This window comes from Canis lupus, chromosome 27 (assembly GCF_011100685.1).
Source record: "Canis lupus familiaris isolate Mischka breed German Shepherd chromosome 27, alternate assembly UU_Cfam_GSD_1.0, whole genome shotgun sequence".
In the NCBI taxonomy this organism is placed as follows: Eukaryota; Metazoa; Chordata; class Mammalia; order Carnivora; family Canidae; genus Canis; species Canis lupus.
The window spans coordinates 24,267,001-24,286,800 of NC_049248.1; the positions used below are offsets into that span (position 1 = coordinate 24,267,001).

Below are 19,800 nucleotides of genomic sequence, written 5' to 3' on the forward strand. Positions count from 1 at the left end.
GAAGCAGGCTCCCCCTGGGGAGCCTGATGCAGGAATCAATCCCAGGACCCTGGGACCTGAGCCAAAGGCAGATGCTCAACCACTGAGCCACCCAGCTGCCCTATTCTTTTTATATTAAAAAAAAAAAAAAAATCACCTCTGAGAAAGTACGAGTTATCAAAACCCAACCAATTTAAATACACATAGATTCTGTAATTAAACTAGTTAAGAATGAAGCAAGAAAATGATCAAGACTTTACTTTTTTTTTTTTAAAAAAGATTTTATTTATTCATGAGAGACATACAGAGAGGCAGAGACACAGGCAGAGGAAGAAGCAGAGGGAGAAGCAGGTTCCACGCAGGGAGCCTGATGTGGGGACTTGATCCCGGACTCCAGGATCACGCCCTGGGCTCAAGGCAGGCGCTAAACCGCTAAGCCACCCAGCGATCACCCCCCTCCTTTTTTTTTTAAAGTAAGCTCTACTATGCCCAATGTAGGGCTCAAACTCAGGACCCTGAGATGAAGAGTCACATGATCTACCAAAGTGAGCCAGCCAGGAGTCCCAAGACCTTACATTTTTAATTAGTATTATTTCCAGGCTTTCAAACAGAAAAAACTTTTAGATTGGGTACATAGGTTACTAATATCCTTTGCAAAAGAGGATAAAGCTACTTAAATGAATTCAATATAACATTAAATGAAAGAAAGTTATTCCATATATTTTCCTTCACTCCTGGTGAAAGTGCTGTTTTTTAATTTGCTGAAGGCACAATCCTTTCGGAAAGCAATTACAGTATTTATCAAGAGCCATATAAATGTTCACAGTAATGCCACTTATGGTAAACGATGCTGAAGAAACATGTTGTTGCTGTTGTTTTTAAATAATAGTTATAATAGAGATACACTAAACATGGCATCCTAAAATGTCTTACAAAGAAAAATTACATAGGCGTTTAATCATGATGCACAATCTTATGCCACTTATCTATTTTCAAAATATACTGCAAATCCAAGCATCCACCACCACCACTATCACCCTAGTCCCTGACAACTGTTTTCATGTAATTTCTTACAACTGCTTACAAAAGGGATCCCTATTGTTACTCTTAAGATAACTTCTCCACAGAGCAGCCAGTGATCCTTTTTAAATGTAGGTTGGACCATGTTGCTTGCTTGCTTGAAGCCTTCTAATAACATCTCTGCCTTTTTAAAAACAAAATCCAAAGGATTTACCACTCTTCTTCTTCAGCACCTCTGTATTTCCTTCACAGAATGTATTATAATTTGTAACTACGATTTTTTGTGTAATTGTGCATACCCCCTCCTATGCTGTGAATTCCATGACGGTTGGGCTCACATCTGCTCTGCTCACTATACACACTCTATGTGTAAAATCTTGAATACAGTAGGCAATCAGTACTGTTTGATGAATAAATGAATGAATCCATTCAATATAAATATATGCATACACTATAACACAGTCTTATAAAAATAAGCACGAGTTTAAGATACTGTAAATTATATTAAAACAACGAAGTTGTAAATTTTAAAATTATAATATATAAAGAGTATCTTAAATGTATTCAAGCAAGTTTTATAGAATATGAAACCTTAATGTAAAAATATGAAAATAGGGGATCCCTGGGTGGCGCAGCGGTTTGGCACCTGCCTTTGGCCCAGGGCGCGATCCTGGAGACCCGGGATCGAATCCCACATCGGGCTCCCTGCATGGAGCCCGCTTCTCCCTCTGCCTGTGTCTCTGCCTCTCTCTCTCTCTCTCTCTCTATCATGAATAAATAAATAAAATCTTTTAAAAAAATAAAAAAAAAAATAAAAATATGAAAATAATATATAAGAGAAAAAATTAAAAAGATTTTTGGGAGGGAAGAGAGTAAGATTGCAGAGAACAAAGCGGCTTTCAACTGTATTAAGTTTTACATCTTGAAAAACAAAAAGTATCTACACCAAATGGCAGAATGTTAAGAGACAAAAAAGCTGGCTGGTGTATACATGATGTTCATTATATTTATTAATTTTCCATGACATTAAGAATGTATGAATTTCATCACCACTCATAATGAATTTTATAATTTTATTTTCCTTTAAATTTCTGTTTATTAAGCTAAAAATTCTTATTGTTTTAATATCCATTTGAGGACTAATAATGTCATATAGGGTTTTTTCATATTTCCATATTTATTCCCATCACCTGCGTCCTTTGCCCACTTGGAATCTCACCTTTTTTTGCTGACTTGTATAATTTTTTTAAGTGTTTTCCAGTTTATTAAAACTCCTTTAAGGGGCACCTGGCTGGTTCAGTCGGAAGAGCATGTGACTCTTGATCTCAGGGTCATTAGTTCGAGGCCCAAATCAGATTACAGAGATTACTAAAAAGAATTAGCTAATTTAAAAAACTCCACACATTTAAGTGTTGTTTTATGTACAGAAACTTATCTGTAGACCCATTAGAGGAATTTTAAAATTAACACTAAATCGTTCAAGATCAGATAAACTCATTGACCAGGACATCACTTTGTCAATTTTCTATTATAATTAATAGTAACCAAGTTGCTCGGTATGTTCACCTTTTAACACACTCAATTTAGTTTTCCAACTCAGGCACTATAGTAAACAAACAAACAAAAAAATATGCCAGATACTGTGATAAGCATATTACAAGCATTATGCCATTTAATCTCCATCTTCATGCTGCTGATTCCATCAGATGCTCTTGTAAATATGAAGAGGATTGCTGAAAATGTCAGCTAAAGTATTATTTGAGGATTTACTTTCGAAATGTTTGTAAGGTTTTCTTAATGCATTAAGTGTCATAAGTACTCTTCACATACTGCTAAATAACACCTATAGAAAAGAGAAACTCACTTTACTCTCTTAATACTCAAGTATTTTGTTACTCTTCCAGAAGATTATTTGAATAATGTGTTCCACACTATTGGTTATACCAATCAAAGGCTGTTGTAGACAGCTAGCTTTCAAAGACAGCCAGAATCATGTATAATAGCCTGGTATATTGGAATTGTAGTAGGGAAGAAATATGGGAGCTATAAACACAGGCTTATTAGTTCATTCTCACTCACCCTATTCTCCCTTGAAGCACAGGGACATTTACCAAACACCTACTAAGTGTCATATCTTATACCAGGAATTATAATGTTTCTGAACTCAAAGAGCTAGGTCTGGCAGAAGAGATACAATATATAAATTATTAAAATACTATGAAATAAATGCAAACGCCATATGCAGGACAAAGTACATTGGTGGGGCAGCCCGGATGGCTCAAAGGTTTGGCGCTGCCTTTGGCCCAGGGTGTGATCCTGGAGACGCGGGATCCAGTCCCACATCCAGCTCCGTGCATGGAACCTGTCTCTCCCTCTGCCTGTGTCTCTGTGTCTCTCACGAATAAATAAACGAAATCTTTAAAAAAAAAAAAAAAAAAGTACATTGGTGGAATACAGAAAGGAGAGATCAACTTTGCTTATATGAGGCAAGAAACACAAGGGAGGATAGGGCCACTCCAGGCAACAAGGAGCAAAGAGAATGTATAAAAACATAAAGTATTACATTGAGTACATGGAACCAAAACGTTCAATACAACTTTAACTGAGAGGGATTCTAGGTAAGTAGAAGAGAAATTGAACAATCAAGCAGAAGTCAGCTTATGGAGGGTCTTGTATGCCATGTTAAGAATTTTGAACTTTATCTTAAACTAAATTAGTGGAAGATTTTTAAGTAGGAAGGAAAGATCAGATTTACCAGATTCACTGTTAGCATTAGTATGAAAAATTATAGAAAGGGACCAGGTTGGAGGCTGGAAGATGAGTGAGCAAGCTATTATAAGAAATGATAGAACCTGAAGGCAGCAACAGCAGCAGATGGAGAACATTAGTTTTGAGAAATATTTAATGGGTAAAATTGGCAGAACTATCCTCATACATTGCTGGTAGGAATGTAAACATTGCAACCACTGTGGAAGCATCTGACAGCTGCTCAAAAACTTAAACATAAAGATACCACATGACTTAGCAATTCCACTTCTAGCTATATACCCAAGAGAACTGAAAATATATGTCCACACAAAAAAGTACACACAAATGTTTACAGCAACATTATTCACAATAGCCAAAAAGAGGAGACAATCTAAATGCCCATGAACTGACAAAGTATGGTATTATCCATACAACATAATATTATTCAACCATAAAAAGGAATGAAATGTTGAACCATGTGATAATAAGGATGAACCTTGAAAACACTTCTTACATGATAGAAGCCCAGACACAAAAGGTACATATTGTATGATACTAATTATATGAAATATTCACAGGAAAGTCCACAAAGACAGAAAGGAAATTAGTCGTTGCCCGGTGCTGGCAGGAGAAGGGACTAAGGCTCGGGGCTTCTTTTTGAGGTGACAAAAGTGTTATGGCTGTATAACTTCATGAATATACTAAAAACCACTGAACTGTGTATTTTAAAAGAATGAATTGTATGCTGTATGAATTATATCTCAATTTTTTTTAATGGCAGCTTACTGCCTGGGCATAAGAACAAAAGGGGAAGAGTTGAGGAAAAGATGAGTTCAATCTGGGCAAATTCCCTATGTTGTTCTGGTGGCCATGACCCAGAGGCAGCTTGATATACAGATCTGATGCTAGGACAGAAATCTAGGCTAGAGATATATACCCAAATCTTCAGTCTATGGGCGCCACAGAACTTCACTTACTTGTGGTGTGAGTGCAGGCAAACTACTTGTCTCCTGTACTCTAAGCTCTAAACCACTGTTCCTTCAGCGGTAAAAAGTAGGTAAATAGTACCATACAAGACTCTGTATACAGGCTAGTATTAAAGACTATAAAAATTCTTTATAAAATGAAAAGTGCTATCAAAAGTTAACTGTATCATGTCATATATTACATTGCACATGCTATTATAGGCCAAAAAGGTTAGAGGGCAGGCCACTGGCTACTGTGAACCATATGACAATAGTAGTATTCTGTCTTTATAGGATCACTGAACATCTACACTTGGACTTTTTGCAAAACTGGTCACTAAATTTCAAAATAAATACAATGGCACTGGGCAAGCTCCCGGGAAGGAGAGCTAAAACCCTGAAGATTACAAAGGATCTGTTTTGATTAGGCAGAAAGGGTGTTAAAAGAGCTTGTTCTCATGACAGAAGTTTTGATTAAGCCATTCATGAAAGGTAAACAACAATTTCTTTACTATATTAAGTATACTTTAAATTATGAGAATGATGAATCTTTGCCTAAGACTGGAGAGAATAAAATGTGTACTGCTTCCAAGAGATAAAACTGGTTTAAAAATCTGAATAAACTCAAGGAAAACTTGCATAACAGATTTTGAAAATAAAGATATAATAAGCATACATCTGTAACCTAATGAAGTCATGTGGCATCCCGCCATAAATTATCACTTGATGCCAAGGTCAGAATGTGAGGCAGGATTGAGCATGGATCCAATTTTAATAATTACAGATGCCAATATAATTTTCATGCTTTGTATTATCTCTCTCAGCTCTTCTTTCATTAGCCTAATACCAATTTCTTTATCCAAGATATCTCTGCCTAGTCCAATTTGTAGAGGCTTTAAAAAGGGAGAAGCAAATATTAACAAATCTACTGGTAGTTAATGTCAGTGACTCTTCTCTCTCAAAAATGAATACATTTCTCTCTCAAAAAAGTATATGCTCATTTTTGAAAACCAACTACTACAGAGAATGAGTCTGACTAAACTACCATAGTTTATGTACATATTCACAGTTTTTATATAAATGGAAATACACATTCTACACAATGTACTGTGATGCAGCTTAACTTACAAAATGAGTATTTTTCAAAGTTAGTACATATAGATCTACCGCATCTTCTTGACAATTGTATAATATAACTTGTATAGATACATGATAATTTACCCATTCCCTATTGGTAGCTGTGCGGATTGTTTCCATTTTTAAAAATCATTAACCAAAAAAAAAAAAAAAAAAAAAAATCATTAACAACACTGTTAGAAACATTCCTATATATTATACATCTTAAACATTTACCTGATTGAATTCTTGGGATAAATTCCTAGAAGTGATATTACTTGGTCAAAGAACATGCAGTTTACATTTTGATACATATTACAAAACTGACCTCCAGAAAGTTTATAAGAACATAACACTCTCACTACCTCATAAAGAGTACACTTGCCTACACACCCTTCCCAACACCCCTATGATTATAATCTTAGCCAGTATCAAAGAAAAAAACATTATTTATTGTTTTGAACTTGTATTTCTATATTATGGAACTATCTTTTTATATATGTCATTCATTTATTTATTTTTGATGGATAAGTTGGTTATATCCTTAGCCTCTTATTTCATCGGAATGTTTGCTTTTTTCTAATTTATATATGAGCTTCCTGATAGATGATGCAAATACTTTTCCCAAGTTTCCTTGTATTTTTGTTAAAGATGTCTTAATTTTCATGTACCCAAACAGCTCAATCTTTTCCTAAATGTTTTCCTAAGCGGTTTAAGAATATTTTGAAAATGGAAAGGATCCCTTCTTTCATCAGTGGGGAAAAAGGAATAATCCCAATTCCACAAATATAGAAACTAACCTAATGTTAATTCACTCAATCTGTATTACTTAAAATAACACTGCAAGAACCAGGACTGAAGACTGATAATCATTTTATTTCAACAGCTGTTTGATATTTAACAATAAAATGTATACAGACTAGAACCAGGGGTCTCCCACAGGAAAAGAAGATAATGGAGGAAGGTGAGGAAGAATGAACTCATTTTTAAATAAAATACGTTTCTCAGTTCTGTCCGTTGAAAAGGGTCTAGAAGCAGTGACAGCTCAGCAGCAATAAACATACATGACACCTAGGTCTCTTTTTTTTTTTTTCTTAAGCAATCACCACACCCCCTGAGTCAACCAGATGCCCCTCTAACATCTGGGTCTTAATTTCTAAATATCATTCCCCGCTAAAAGGAATTAGGACTCTTTGGACAAATGGCTGAATCCAAGGCAAAGTACAACGTGAACCTGGAACACACTGTGCCAGAAAAGAAGAAAGAGCTCAGAATCTGGTGGAGATATGTCAAAAGGATACAGAGGCCAGCTTGAAAGGGATTCACTGGCCATATCAAAAACAAAATTGAGATCAAAACTCAAAAATTACAGTAATAGGCTTGAATACAATGACTAAAAAAAGAATCCATGTGTCCACACTAATAAAAATGAAAGAAGAAAACAAATAAGGAAAGAGAAAAGAGAAAAAGCCCTTATTTATGGTAATTGTCAACTAACAAATGTAGAAGTAATGACAGGGTTATAAGATGACCTACCATTCTGCAACCACTATTGTAGTAATTTATTCTGGCAAGAGTTTTCAGTTGGTGCTACATCCCATTGAGTGTATGTACACTGGAGAATAGGATAAGTTACAGTCTCAAAGCATCTCCCCACAAGATATGTACTAAAGATAAAGAAGAAACCTTTACATAAAGAGAGAAAACTGACAGACATCACCTTAACCAAATAATAGATGTAACCTGTTTAAGGGTAACAGGTATTCACAAGTACTACTTTTCACTACTTTTCCATTGGCTGAAAATTTTCAAAATAAGGAGATGAAAAATTATCTAACATAAGCACTGTATCCCTACTTAATCCTCTCAAATATTTATTTTTACTACCCATTTCTACTAATTTTATTAAGATTATCCCTGGGTGGCTCAGCAGTTTGGCGCCTGCCTTTGGCCCAGGGCATGGTCCTGGAGTCCTGGGATCGGGTCCCACATCGGGCTCCCTGCATGGAGCCTGCTTCTCCCTCTGTCTGTGTCTCTGCCTCTCTCTCTCTCATGAATAAATAAATAAATAAAATTTTTTTAAAAAAGCATAAAACAAAAATATAACTGTTCCATAAACCTAGACGCTCTTTGACAATATAGTTAAAGGAGATGCAAGAAATCTAATGCCTTACTAAAGCATATAGCCTCTAAATTATATTAAATAGAATTAGGATCATTGTCTAGAAGGACTGCTCTTCAAAATACAGCTGAGGCCAGTATACTTCATGAACGCAGTGTGATCTGGTCCCTTTGTTCCTCAATGTATCTCCAGCCCCCAAAAAGCCTGAATGGTACAGAGTGAGCACTGAATAATTATTATGAAGGAATTAGTTGCATTGTTAAAACTGGAATCTTAAGAGATGCCAAATTATGAAAACATTTTTTTCCTTTCACTTGTTTTCATTGCCAACTTTCATTTCTATGTTTGTAAAGCTTTGTATTTATAAAAATCCAAGTTAGAATAAAACATGTCTGATAATTTTTAATATTCAGGTCTAAATAAGCAGTTATAATTAAGTAAATACTTATTCATAAATTGACCCAAATACAGGGCCTGAATTTTGTGTTACTTTATTCTAAGAATCAGGTGTTCACGACTATTCTACAATACTATATAAAAACAAAAATCTACACAATGTGAACTTTTACAATTTGCCACTTTCCAATAGGCCCTTTCCTCACACCCCATGTAGCACAGCATATCCCTAGCTCTGAACTCTAGCTGAGCTCCTGTGTGCATGTAGAGAAATTCAGAGTCAAAGTGTCACTTTTATCCCCTCAGGCAAGGTAACCCAATCAGGGTTAACGCCAGAACCACCCCTTTTCTCCTTCCCTGCCACATTTCCCTTCTTAGTTAAAAATATTCACCTACATATTTAATTAGGCCTAATTAGTCCACAAAGTAATCATAGTATTAGCAAAGAGTAAAACTGACTTTAGATTTTTTTAAATTAAGTATATAAAATAAGACTTTTAAATAAAACTTACATATTTATAAAACTGATTATATCCACAGTTTAAATAGGAAATTTACTCAAACCTGGTATTTCATTGTTATTTATTACAAAACCATATAAATTGACCAGTAGAGGGCACTCACTTGAAAGGGGGGGGGGGGGGGAGAGCTGGCCAAAGCCTCGAAGAGAAATCCATTTACAAATTTACTGTGTACCTTATTTTAAAAAAAATGTTTTAACAGAATGTTAGAGTAAGTTAATGTATTATTAGTTTAGAAAAAGTAAGGTTTAAATCTGCGCTATGTTAGAGTATCTATCATTAAGCTTATTCAAAGACTTGAAATTGACAGAGATGTTTAAAGCTTTATCACATAGGAGGGTCTCAATCCCAGCACTACTGACATTTGAGGTCAGCTAATTTGTTGTGGGAGCTGTCCTGTGCACTGTAGGAAGTTTAACAACATCCCTGCCTCCCCCTCTAGATCACAGATGCCAATAGCATCCCCCTTCTCAAGTTGTGACAACCAAAAATACCTCTATATATTGCCAAATGTCCCCTGGCAAGCAAAGTCACCCACCCCTCATTGATAACTACCAATGGTAGTTGATACCATTGGTAACTACCAATATGTAATGTATAAAACCAGAAAAATAACAGCTTACAACATTATACAATTCTTTTCTCACACCACTCTTCAATACTGGTTTAATATTACAAATGTTCTCTCTATAACACCTTATTCAGCAAGTAAAATAAATTCTGTAATTAACACAAAAAGTAAAAAAACAGAGGAACTGATAAATCTTGAATAAATACTCCATAGCTCAGAGTGATAAAGATCAATCCAATCATGGATCCATCATCTTACTGAGTAGGAAACTTTCATCGAAGAAGGGCATAGTACTTAGACTGAATTAAGTGTCACATTAACAGAAGCATGCAAATGTCAATTAATTGGAACCTAAAAAAAATACTTTTATATCTATAGATATCTATATATAAATATATCTATTTTTACTAGCATATTTTATCTAACAGATACACAATATATTTGCTCATCAATCAAATGATCATTCTGATCTCCATGTCTATAGCTATTTGGTATTTTTTTTTAAACAAAGTTTTCTCCTTCTACTAAATTTTACCATGGAAAATACATCTCAGAGAATGTCTTTTAATAACAAGCGATCTCTAAACTGTAAAAGCATATATTATTTCTAGCCTGGTATTGCACTTGGAGATTGCTTTGACTTTTTAATATTCTTGTACCACTAACAATGTACTACATTATTTCTGGAACTCTTTGGTGAACTTTACAAAAGATAAGGTAAAATGTTTCAGAAGTTATCATGTGCACAGCCTCAAATATAAACATGCTCTATCTATACACCACACTTGTTTAATTTTGTATCATAAGTTCAAGTTTTGGTATATGGATAAATCTGAATCAGCCTCCAATATTAAATATCTTCCTAGCTTAAAGATCAATTTTTCATTTTTAAAGTTATATACAAGGGTACAATGGAAATCCCACTTAACTTGGTCTCAGAAAACTTATAATTCCACTATTTACTAAGTATTCTCAGGCAAGTTACAACCTCTCAGAGACTACTGTTATCTATAAAATGAAAGAAATAATGACCACCTTCCTTATCTTTCTCCTGGTATCTCTGTAAATTCTAAACCACTAGGAAAAGATATTACTTAATTTTTTAAAAAATTTCTTTCCATTTGTTTTAGTGCAGGAAAACTGATGAGAATTCCAAATGCGCAATCTATGTCCTCTCATTTTCTCTGACCTACATTACTCACGAATCAAAACCTAATAGCAGTAGTGATATCCCCAAATCTCCTTTTTAACTTTTTATAAAAACATCAAGTCAGCATCTTTGCTTAACTACTATTTATTAAAATAAGCTACTAAATTATCTTGTCTTTCTTGTAGTTGGACTACACCAAGAATTTAATGTGTCAGTTCCCTAAGACTCACTGTAATTTGGGAGACAAGAAACAATCTCTGATAGCTTTTCCCAGATGGCTAAACTAGTGAGGGAGTGTCAAGGTTTCAAAGTTCACAGGTAATCAATGCTTCCCAGAGTCAAGTCTTCTAGTCTGGCAGAAATTACAATCAGAGTTACAGGTTTGAATTTATAAATGTTCCACTTTTGCTCAAAATAAAGGATTAACTTTTGGCTTTTAGATCTATATTGTACTTTAACAATTCTAACAAGAAAAGCTTCCTAACATGTTTTATCACACTATCAGCATATAGGAAATAGTGTAATGGTATCCCTAGGCCTTTCAGAGAAGATGGAGATCACTTCTGCTAAAATCACCTTTCAAAATCCCAGGAAAACTTCTGTGTTTAGCCTGAATTCTATTAAAATTTCCTTTTAAGTCCGATTTAAATGGAGTATATGCCATATAACCTCGGTTTGAGAATTGGGTAAACTATTTAATCCTCCTCAAAGAAAAAAAGAAAAAGAAAAACCACCATACAGCACTGAACTGATTTGTCAACAGGAAATATAGAAGACTATTATCCAGGTGGTCCACTTCAGTTAGAGTCTTCTCCTTTACTCATGCCAAATAAAAGCTGGCTAGGTTTAAATCAAATCTTTGCAAATAAGTATTCTCTCTTTTTTTCCCTGCAGTACCAAAAATATTTGACACTTCCTTATGAAGTCATCTAATCAATCCTCAAAGTCCTAGCTGCGCAAACATCTTGCCAAGGCCACCAATGCCCTCAGAATCTACCTCAGTGCAGTCAAAATGTTCTTGAAGACATTATATGACACAGTCTCTTGGCAGGGCATCTTAACCTGTTCTAGATTCCACGGTAAGAAACTCAGAGAAAGTTCTGGAAAATTTTTCAGAGCGGATTTAAAAATTGCTATGATCTGCAGATCCAGAATAAAAGCTAAGGGAGGGATCCCTGGGTGGCGCAGCGGTTTGGCGCCTGCCTTTGGCCCGGGGCGCGATCCTGGAGACCCTGGATCGAATCCCACATCGGGCTCCCAGTGCATGGAGCCTGCTTCTCCCTCTGCCTGTGTCTCTGCCTCTCTCTCTCTCAAAGCTAAGGGATCAGGATTGCTTAACCTGGGGTAAAGAAGTCTAAGAAGTAATCTAACAACATAAGTCTATTTCAAAGATGAGGTGAACCATCTCCACTGATGTTATAGTTAACATGAATATTCAGATTATGTATAAAATATGCTTATAATTACATTCTGGAAGTGAGTTAACAAGGACAGTGATGTGACACCCCCTCTTACAGGTCTTTAGGATTAAATAAATCCTTATCTGCTTTGAGATCATTTGAGTTTAGTGCTGCCAGAAGGCAGTAGGAAATATGTGACCCCTCAAGGTCTCTTGCAGGCCTTTACTCTTTTATTTTCCTGTTGGCCTTTACTTTGGCAATTTTTCATGAAGTTTAAAAAGTTTAAAAATTAAAAAAAAATAAAAATAAATAAAAAAATAAAAATAAAAAGTTTAAAAATTATTCATTAATCAATTCTAACATTTCTTTTAGTAAGTTAAGAGAGGGCTGCAAAGCAAAGGTAAGGACTGGTAGTGGTACCCTTATATACTACCAGATATAGATACAGATAAAAATATACAAATAATGAGATTTTAAAATGCATCAGGTGCCTGTGGGTTCTCCACCACTTCAGTGTGAAGAGAAAACGGGAAAATGCTACTAATTAAGTAGTTTTTTAAAAACCAACCACCAAATGATTACATTCTACCTGTATAATTCAACTATATCTTTTTTTTTAACTATATCTTTTAAACATGACATTAAAATAGAAAACAAAAAACCACCCCCTAAAAATAATAGCCACTTTTTTAAAAAAACAACTGTTAGGTAAGCTGTAAATTCACATTTATACCCTCTTACAAAACTGTGAAATACACTGGCAATCAAAAAACACATATTAACATAGAACGAATGTTATATATCTTAATATTCTCTAGAGAGCAGAAGAGCTCTCCAGATCTCTGGTTGTATATATAACTTCAGAATAAAGCCAATGGAACCCAAGTACATTTCAGAAAATTCAGTAAAAATCATTTGCAGTATAATTGCCTTGTAATGAGTAGTCACAAAAAAATGATCAGAGAAATCTATTTTTTGTACCAAAAAAATGGGCCTGCACAAATCAATATAATATTAAAACAAAATTTACCTCTATTGTAGGATCATATTCATCCACAAAGTGATTCTGAATTAGCTGTATCGTCAAGGCACTCTTGCCTACGCCACCAGCTCCAACTACCACAAGTTTATATTCAGTCATTTTCAGCAGGCCTTATAATAAAAATAATGAAAATGTAACTCAATTAGAACATGTGGTTAATATAAATTAGAACATGAGGTTAGTATAACCCACTCTATCAACACCTTTTAACACAAATTCACCTTTATATAAAAAATCATTTCAAAATGCTTCAGAAAATTCAGTGACGAAAATTTCAGTTGACCACAGATGAGTATTATAATGAATTGCATTTTGTTAACAAACTCCCCCAACAACATTTGAGAAAAATGCATTCAGAGTACAAAGTTCTTTTATCTTATATTCAGGTTGTTCTATCTAAACAGCCAGTCTGCTGTTCTGTAGCAGTTAATGGCTCTCAAAGGAACATGCCATGACTTCACTCAGTACAAGTGTCTATACCCTGTGGACACACCCACACAAAACTTGTTGACAGCTACCTCTACAGTATTCCTAGTCAACTCTGGCCCCTAAGAGTTACAAGTGGATATGTTGATTGTCTCTGTCGGAGCCAACAGCTATAGAAACCTTTTTAAAAAGCATCATGACAGTAGTTCTCCTGGAGTTATTAGCAAGAGTCAGATGAGGGAGTGAAGGGAACACTGTCAAATAAAGCTGGACAGTAGAGTGGGGAAATAAAAATTGAGACACCAAAGCAGATCTGATAACATTTCGGTCTATAACATATCCGCTAGGGAAAATAACAGTGTATAAAAACTAAGAGAACTTAAAAATTTTTGAACTATTCAGTATGATTTCATCATGTCACAATATATAATCCTACATTAGTGCTGAGAAAAGCACTTTGCACCAGAAAAATATAATTACATAAAATTCAAAGATAAGCACTGCTTTTAATGAGACAAACTTTAAAATCTGTAAGTGACTACTTCTCAGTGACTTTTACTCTCTGCTTCTTGTACATAGTCTCTCAACAGTTGTCATAAATACTGGCAACTTGTAAGACTGACAACTCAAGAGAGGAAATATTTCTTAATCAGCCGTTTCAAACTTTTTGAAATAAAGTACATTTATTTAATTTACCTCCTTTTCCCCAATAACTACATATTATTAAAAATAAGGAATGAATTACAGAAAGAATGGCAGTAAATTCACAATAATTTATCACAGGATACGTTATTCTCAATTAACGAATGTGCAGATATAAACACTATAGAAGTAGAATCCTAGTCACTGAAGACCAAGAATTATCCAAATAGGCAGTACCCCACCCTCAAAGGAAAGGTAATATGATTTTCCAAATGATAACATATTAACCGTTACCTCCTTAAGCTATTTTAGTCTTCTCACAAAGAACAGTTAGGCTACACAATTGTTATATTACAGCTCCGTGGCCTATTCTGTGCCACCTAGCCTTATGTGCTAGGCCATCATGGGAGCCTCTACAAGCATGTATCTTATCCTGTTCACTCCCACTTTTTATTCCAACAGGCCATAGGAAATGGGGAACAATGAGAAGAATCACACCAAAATGTACGCCACCTCTCTGCCTATCCTTCCCCCTCAACAATTTGGATAGCCTAGAACAGTAGTTAATCAAACTGTCATCCAAGAGAATCCAGTAGCATTACTAAAACTTTTGGGGGTCCAAGAGGTCAAAACCACACTAATAGTAACAATACTATTACTACCACAATGTTATTTACCCTTTCCACTCTTTGCACAAGTGCAGAGTTTTCCAGGCGTGATCACAATACAGTGAACACAGAACCAGATATACAGATGTCTTCTATTAAGCAATATAGTTAAAGAAATTAGCAAAAATGTGAAACAATGCCACTATTCTGTTTTGAAAAACCGTTTTCATAAAAATGCTATTATGTTACCAAGTAATAGGCTTATTATTTCTATTTTTAAATGAATTAACCAATTTTTTTAATTCTCAGTTTTAATTTGTATTAGGGTACGTATCGACACACCCCATATGGGGATCTTCAATAATTTTCAAGAGTATAAGGTGTCCTTTCAACTAAAAAGTTTGATAGCCTAGGAGATACTGTGGACAGATGCCAGACTAGAGCTTAACTGTGTGAATTCTGAGAGACACACACCTTCTGGTGTCTACCTGTTTATGCAGCCGTTGTTTCTGGGGAAGAAAAAAAAAAAAATCCCTGTATTGGATTTTAGAAACCAAATAATATTTAAATCCACTAGACAGAACTGGGTTCCCACGGAGTCTTACTGAAGATCATAGCCCAGAAAGAGCCGCCCTCACCCATAGCTACAGAGGGGTAAAGTGGGACTAGAACCCAGTGTTTTGTTACAGGAAAAAGAAAGTCACTTGAATCATAAAACTGAATTATCCTCTCATCTACAGTCTCTTAAAATCAAGTATGGCTGTGGATGTCTACAGTCTCAAAGTAAACAGTATTGATATCAACCGTATTTGGTGTCTATAGTCTATCATATGGTCGAGTCAGCACGTTGGACCTTAGTCACCTAAGAGTGACATCACTCATATGGTTGATTCTGAGATGATGATTAGGAACAGAATTTTTCCCTTTGTAATTTCTATGTAAATGATTTTTTTTCCCCACTACAAATATAACATGTATATTGTATAAAAATCAGAAAGTACCTTTCTGCTTTAACTCTTATTTTGATAAATGCCAAGACTTAAGAAGGTAGCTTAGGACTTCTGCTAGAGCATACACATGCTTAAGAGTATTTCAGGCAGTTGGCTGGGAGACTGCTACAATTAAGTCCTCTTTGCAAGTCAATTTAAAAAAACAAAAAAAAATGTGTGTGAGTGCCATTTAGTAGTACTTCTTGGGATGGGGGTCAAATTTGTGAGGACAAAGGTAATATACAAGAGACACGGGAAAGGACAAGAACAGGCAAATTAAACTTTAAGTAGGATTCTAGCTATTGCTGTCTACACTCAACTAGCAAGGAAAAAGCCCTGTTTCTGCTCTGCGGGTTTTGTGTGTGTGTGTGTGTGTGTGTGTGTGTGTGTGTGTGTGTGTGTTTTAACTTGACAAAGCAAAACAGACCTTCTGGGATTAACTTTTTCCTTTTCACGAAGTCACGGGCTTTACGTTGCAGGGTGTTGGCCACCTGTTCTTCCACCACCATCTCTACCTCCACCTCCTCCTTTGTGGCCACAGCAATGTCACAGCCCATACATGGGGGAGGGGAGCAGTCAGGAACTCGGCTGCAGATGCATTTTTTTTTTTTTTTTTCCAAACACAATAACCACCAACAGTGGTCTCCTCAGCACTTTCCTCGGCTCTTCCGAAACGTGACCTTCTCCTATTACTCCCATACCCACCCTATACTCTGAAAAGGACCACTATCCGTCCGGTCTGCGCTCGAGGGAGAAGTTTATGCCTCCGTCCTAGAGATGCTCGATGCAGCAGAGGAGGAGGCAGTAACCGAGGCAGCCGAGGGCTGGGAAGGGAGGAAGAGGTGCGGGAGCGAAGGGAGAGGGAGAGAGAGAGAGAGAGAGAGGACGAGGGGGAGGGGAGCCTGGAGAGCATCGGGAGTAACCTCCACCGCACCCGGCCGCCCCGAGGGGCAGCCCGCCCAGCCCGCGAGTTTCTCCGCACCCGGCCGCCTCCGGCCGCGGCTCTCGGGGAGGAGGAAGGAAGGGGTTCCCCGTCCAGGAAGCAGCCCCGGCGGCGGCCGCCTCCAGCCTCACCCTGCTCAGCCCCGCACCGCCCATTCCTCATTCCCCGCGTCGCCGCGTCCCCGCGCCCCCGCGCCTCCCCCTGCAGACGCCCCCGCCCCGCCCGCCCGCCCGCCCGCCGGGGCCCCGCGCCCGCGCCCGCGCCCCCTCCCCGCCCCGCCCCTCCGGGGACCCCTAATTCATTCACTCGCCGCCGGCCCCGCCCGGCGCCGGCGAGGAGGGTCGGGACCGGGGCAGGGGCCCGGGAGGGGTGGTCCGCGCCGTACCTCTCTCCCGCACCTGGGAGCCGCCGAGCCTCTGGCCCCCGCCGCCGCCTTCAGTGCCCGCGCCGCGCTAGCTCCCCGTCCGAAATGGCGGGGGCCGGGAGTACTGGCCGGGCAGCCGCCACCGCCGCCGCCGCCGCCGCCGCCGCCGCCGCCGCCGCTGTGCCTCCGCCGCCGCGGCCGCCGCCTAGGGAAATCGAGCTCCGAGCTCACCGATGGGTTCGGGGCCTGGCGGCCGCAGAGGGCAGGACCATCGATGCGCGCGGCGCTCGATTCCTCGCCAGACCGGCGTGCGGGGAGGGAGCGGCTGAGGGCGGTGTGGGAAGAGGGAAGAGAGGGAGCCCGCGAGCGCCGCCGGGGAGGAGGAGGAGGAGGAGGAGGAGGAGGAGGAGGGGAGGAGGAGGAGGGGCCGCGCCGGCGGGCGGCGGGCGGCGGGGGGCGGGGGAGCCGGGCCGGCGCAGCCTCGGCGGTCTGGGCGGCACCCACGCGGCGGCCCGCCCCGGGACTGCGGCCGCAGATCCGCACCGGCCGGGGGGCGGGGGGCGGGGGGCCTGCACGCGCCGGGAGCCCGCGGGGAGCGACCCCGCCGCACGCCCTTCGGGAGCACGCGGAGAAGCCGCGAGGAGGCCGCCGCCCGCCGCACTCGGGCGCGTTCAGTTACCGCCGGTCGAGCAAGTAAATAAACATGCGGGGAGCAACTGTGGGAGGCGACTCCGGGCACTTAGGGACCCTGACATCCGGCAGACAGCTCCCCCGCGCGGGACTAGTCCACGCCGCCGCTCGCCTGGGGGTGCACCAGCCTCCGCACCCGGGGGGCTCCCCAGCCCCAGCCCCAAGCCCGAGCGGGCGTGACACAGGCTTTCCCCGGGAGGAGGTCTGTTGCTTTTCTGTTGTTGTCTTTAGGGAGGTTTCCAAGTCATCACAGGTCGTTCTAGGCAGCGACCTCAAAGGTGCCTACTGCCCCTGACGGCACAGACCAGACAAACTGTTCAAGTAGAAGAGCCCCGTGATAGTTTAGACCTGGGAGAAGACCCCAGATTAATCGGGTAACGTGCAGGGAGTTAACACGCTCAACAACGGAGCAATTAAAACTGCTGCCATATCCCGGAGTCTGATAAACTACCTAGAAAGGTAAATTGTTGGGGTGGGTTTTAAAAGACCGAGGCCTGGGGGATCCCTGGGGAGCTCAGGGGTTTAGCGCCTGCCTTTTGGCTCAGGGCGTGATCCTGGGGTCCCGGGATCGAGTCCTGCGTCGGGCTCCCTGCATGGAGCCTGCTTCTCCCTCTGCCTGTGTCTCTGCCTCTCTCTCTATGTCTATCATGAATAAAAAAATGAAGACCGAGGCCTGGCCGACCAGCGTCTGTACCTAATAGGACCACCTAGCTGAATCTCTACTTGCAGTTCTCTCTCTCTCTCCTCTCTCTCGTCCACACCGTAAAACACGACATAACGATTGTTTTTGCATCTCAGCTATTACCTCACTTAACATAGGCCTTACACCAACTGTCACCCTTTTCTACCTCCCCCTTAATGGGCTGTTACCTGCAAGGCTTACTCTGGTCTTTTTCTCCTAGCACCTAGTAGCAGGTGGAAAAGACAGAAATGAGGAAATAGAAGACAGGGAAGGGAAAAGAATGTGTCTACGCTATGTCAGGTCGTTGCTAAAAGTTTTGCACAGGGACGCCTGGGTGGCTCAGCCGTTGGGCACCTGCTCAGGTCATGATCCCGGAGTCCAGCATCGGGCTTCGAGGACTCTGCTTCTCCCTCTGCCTGTGTCTCTGCCTCTCTCCCTCTCTCAGTCTATAGCTTTCGTGAATAAATAAATAAATCTTTAAAAAAAAATAAAAGTTTTGCACAAATCATCTTATTTAATCATTGCAACAACCTCATAAGGAGGAATATTTGTCACTATTTTACAGAAGAGGAAACACATTTAGAGAGGCTAAAAATTGGGCCCAAGTTCACTCAGCTGAAATGAAGTGTCTGTGTCAGTTCATGTTCACTTCTCTGGTCTCAGCTCTAGAGGCTCCCATCCTGCTCAAGTGGCTCCCCATTCCACTTGACTGAAAAGCAAAAATCTCCAGGTCCTACTGCCTTAGGTTATGTAACACCCCTCACCCCTCTCCTCTTTGACCTCTATCCTACTACCCCGTTCCTCACTTGCACGTGCGTGCGGGGTGGGGTGCGTGTACACACACACAATGGTTCCTGGCTGTTCCTTGAAAATGCCAGGCAGGCTTTTCGTGGAGGAATTTGCACTTGCCGCCTCTAACAGAACACATGTCCACTACATATCCACAAATCTTCCTGACACTTAAAGATTTTTATTTAAATGTCTCCTTCCAGTGAGTTCTTCCCAAAAGACCATCTTTGATATTGCAGCTCTCCCTCCTCCTCCAAAATCCTCTCTCCCTGCTTTATTTTTTTTCCAAATCACTTACCATTTTCAAATATACTGTACAATTTGTTTATTGTGTTTTATTGTCTTTCTCCCACCAGAATACTAAGCACCGGGAGGGCAGGGATTTTTGTCTATTACTTACCGCTGTATTTCCAGTGTCTATAACACAAGAGGCACTTGATAAATATTTATGGAATGTTAAATGAATGAAGTTATGTACCCTCTTTCTGAACTCTATGATTCTAAATCCTTACTTAGAATGCCTTAAACTGACTGTAATCTGTTTTCACTTTCTTTCAAAATCTGCCTTTAAACTCACCCAGGTCACCTTCTGATAAACCACACCCTGCGGAGTCAAGGAAAGTATCCGCACTTAATG

At 39.4% G+C, this 19,800-nt stretch overlaps 1 protein-coding gene across 4 annotated transcripts in view; it reads right to left on the reverse strand.

Moving 5' to 3' along the window:
- KRAS (KRAS proto-oncogene, GTPase) overlaps window positions 1-17,170 on the reverse strand; it is a 38,922-nt gene extending 21,752 nt beyond the window's left edge. For 3 of the 4 annotated variants that reach the window (XM_038577091.1, XM_038577092.1, XM_038577089.1), the window contains exons 1-2: window positions 17,024-17,166; window positions 13,019-13,140 (exon numbers count right to left, since the gene is read on the reverse strand). In XM_038577091.1, the coding sequence (XP_038433019.1) occupies window positions 13,019-13,129 (111 nt within the window). In that variant the 5' untranslated portion in view covers window positions 13,130-13,140; window positions 17,024-17,166. Of the gene's footprint in view, window positions 1-13,018; window positions 13,141-17,023 lie in introns of all 4 variants that reach the window. The other variant, XM_038577090.1, reaches the window with a different exon arrangement.
- Window positions 17,171-19,800: the final 2,630 nt, after the last annotated feature.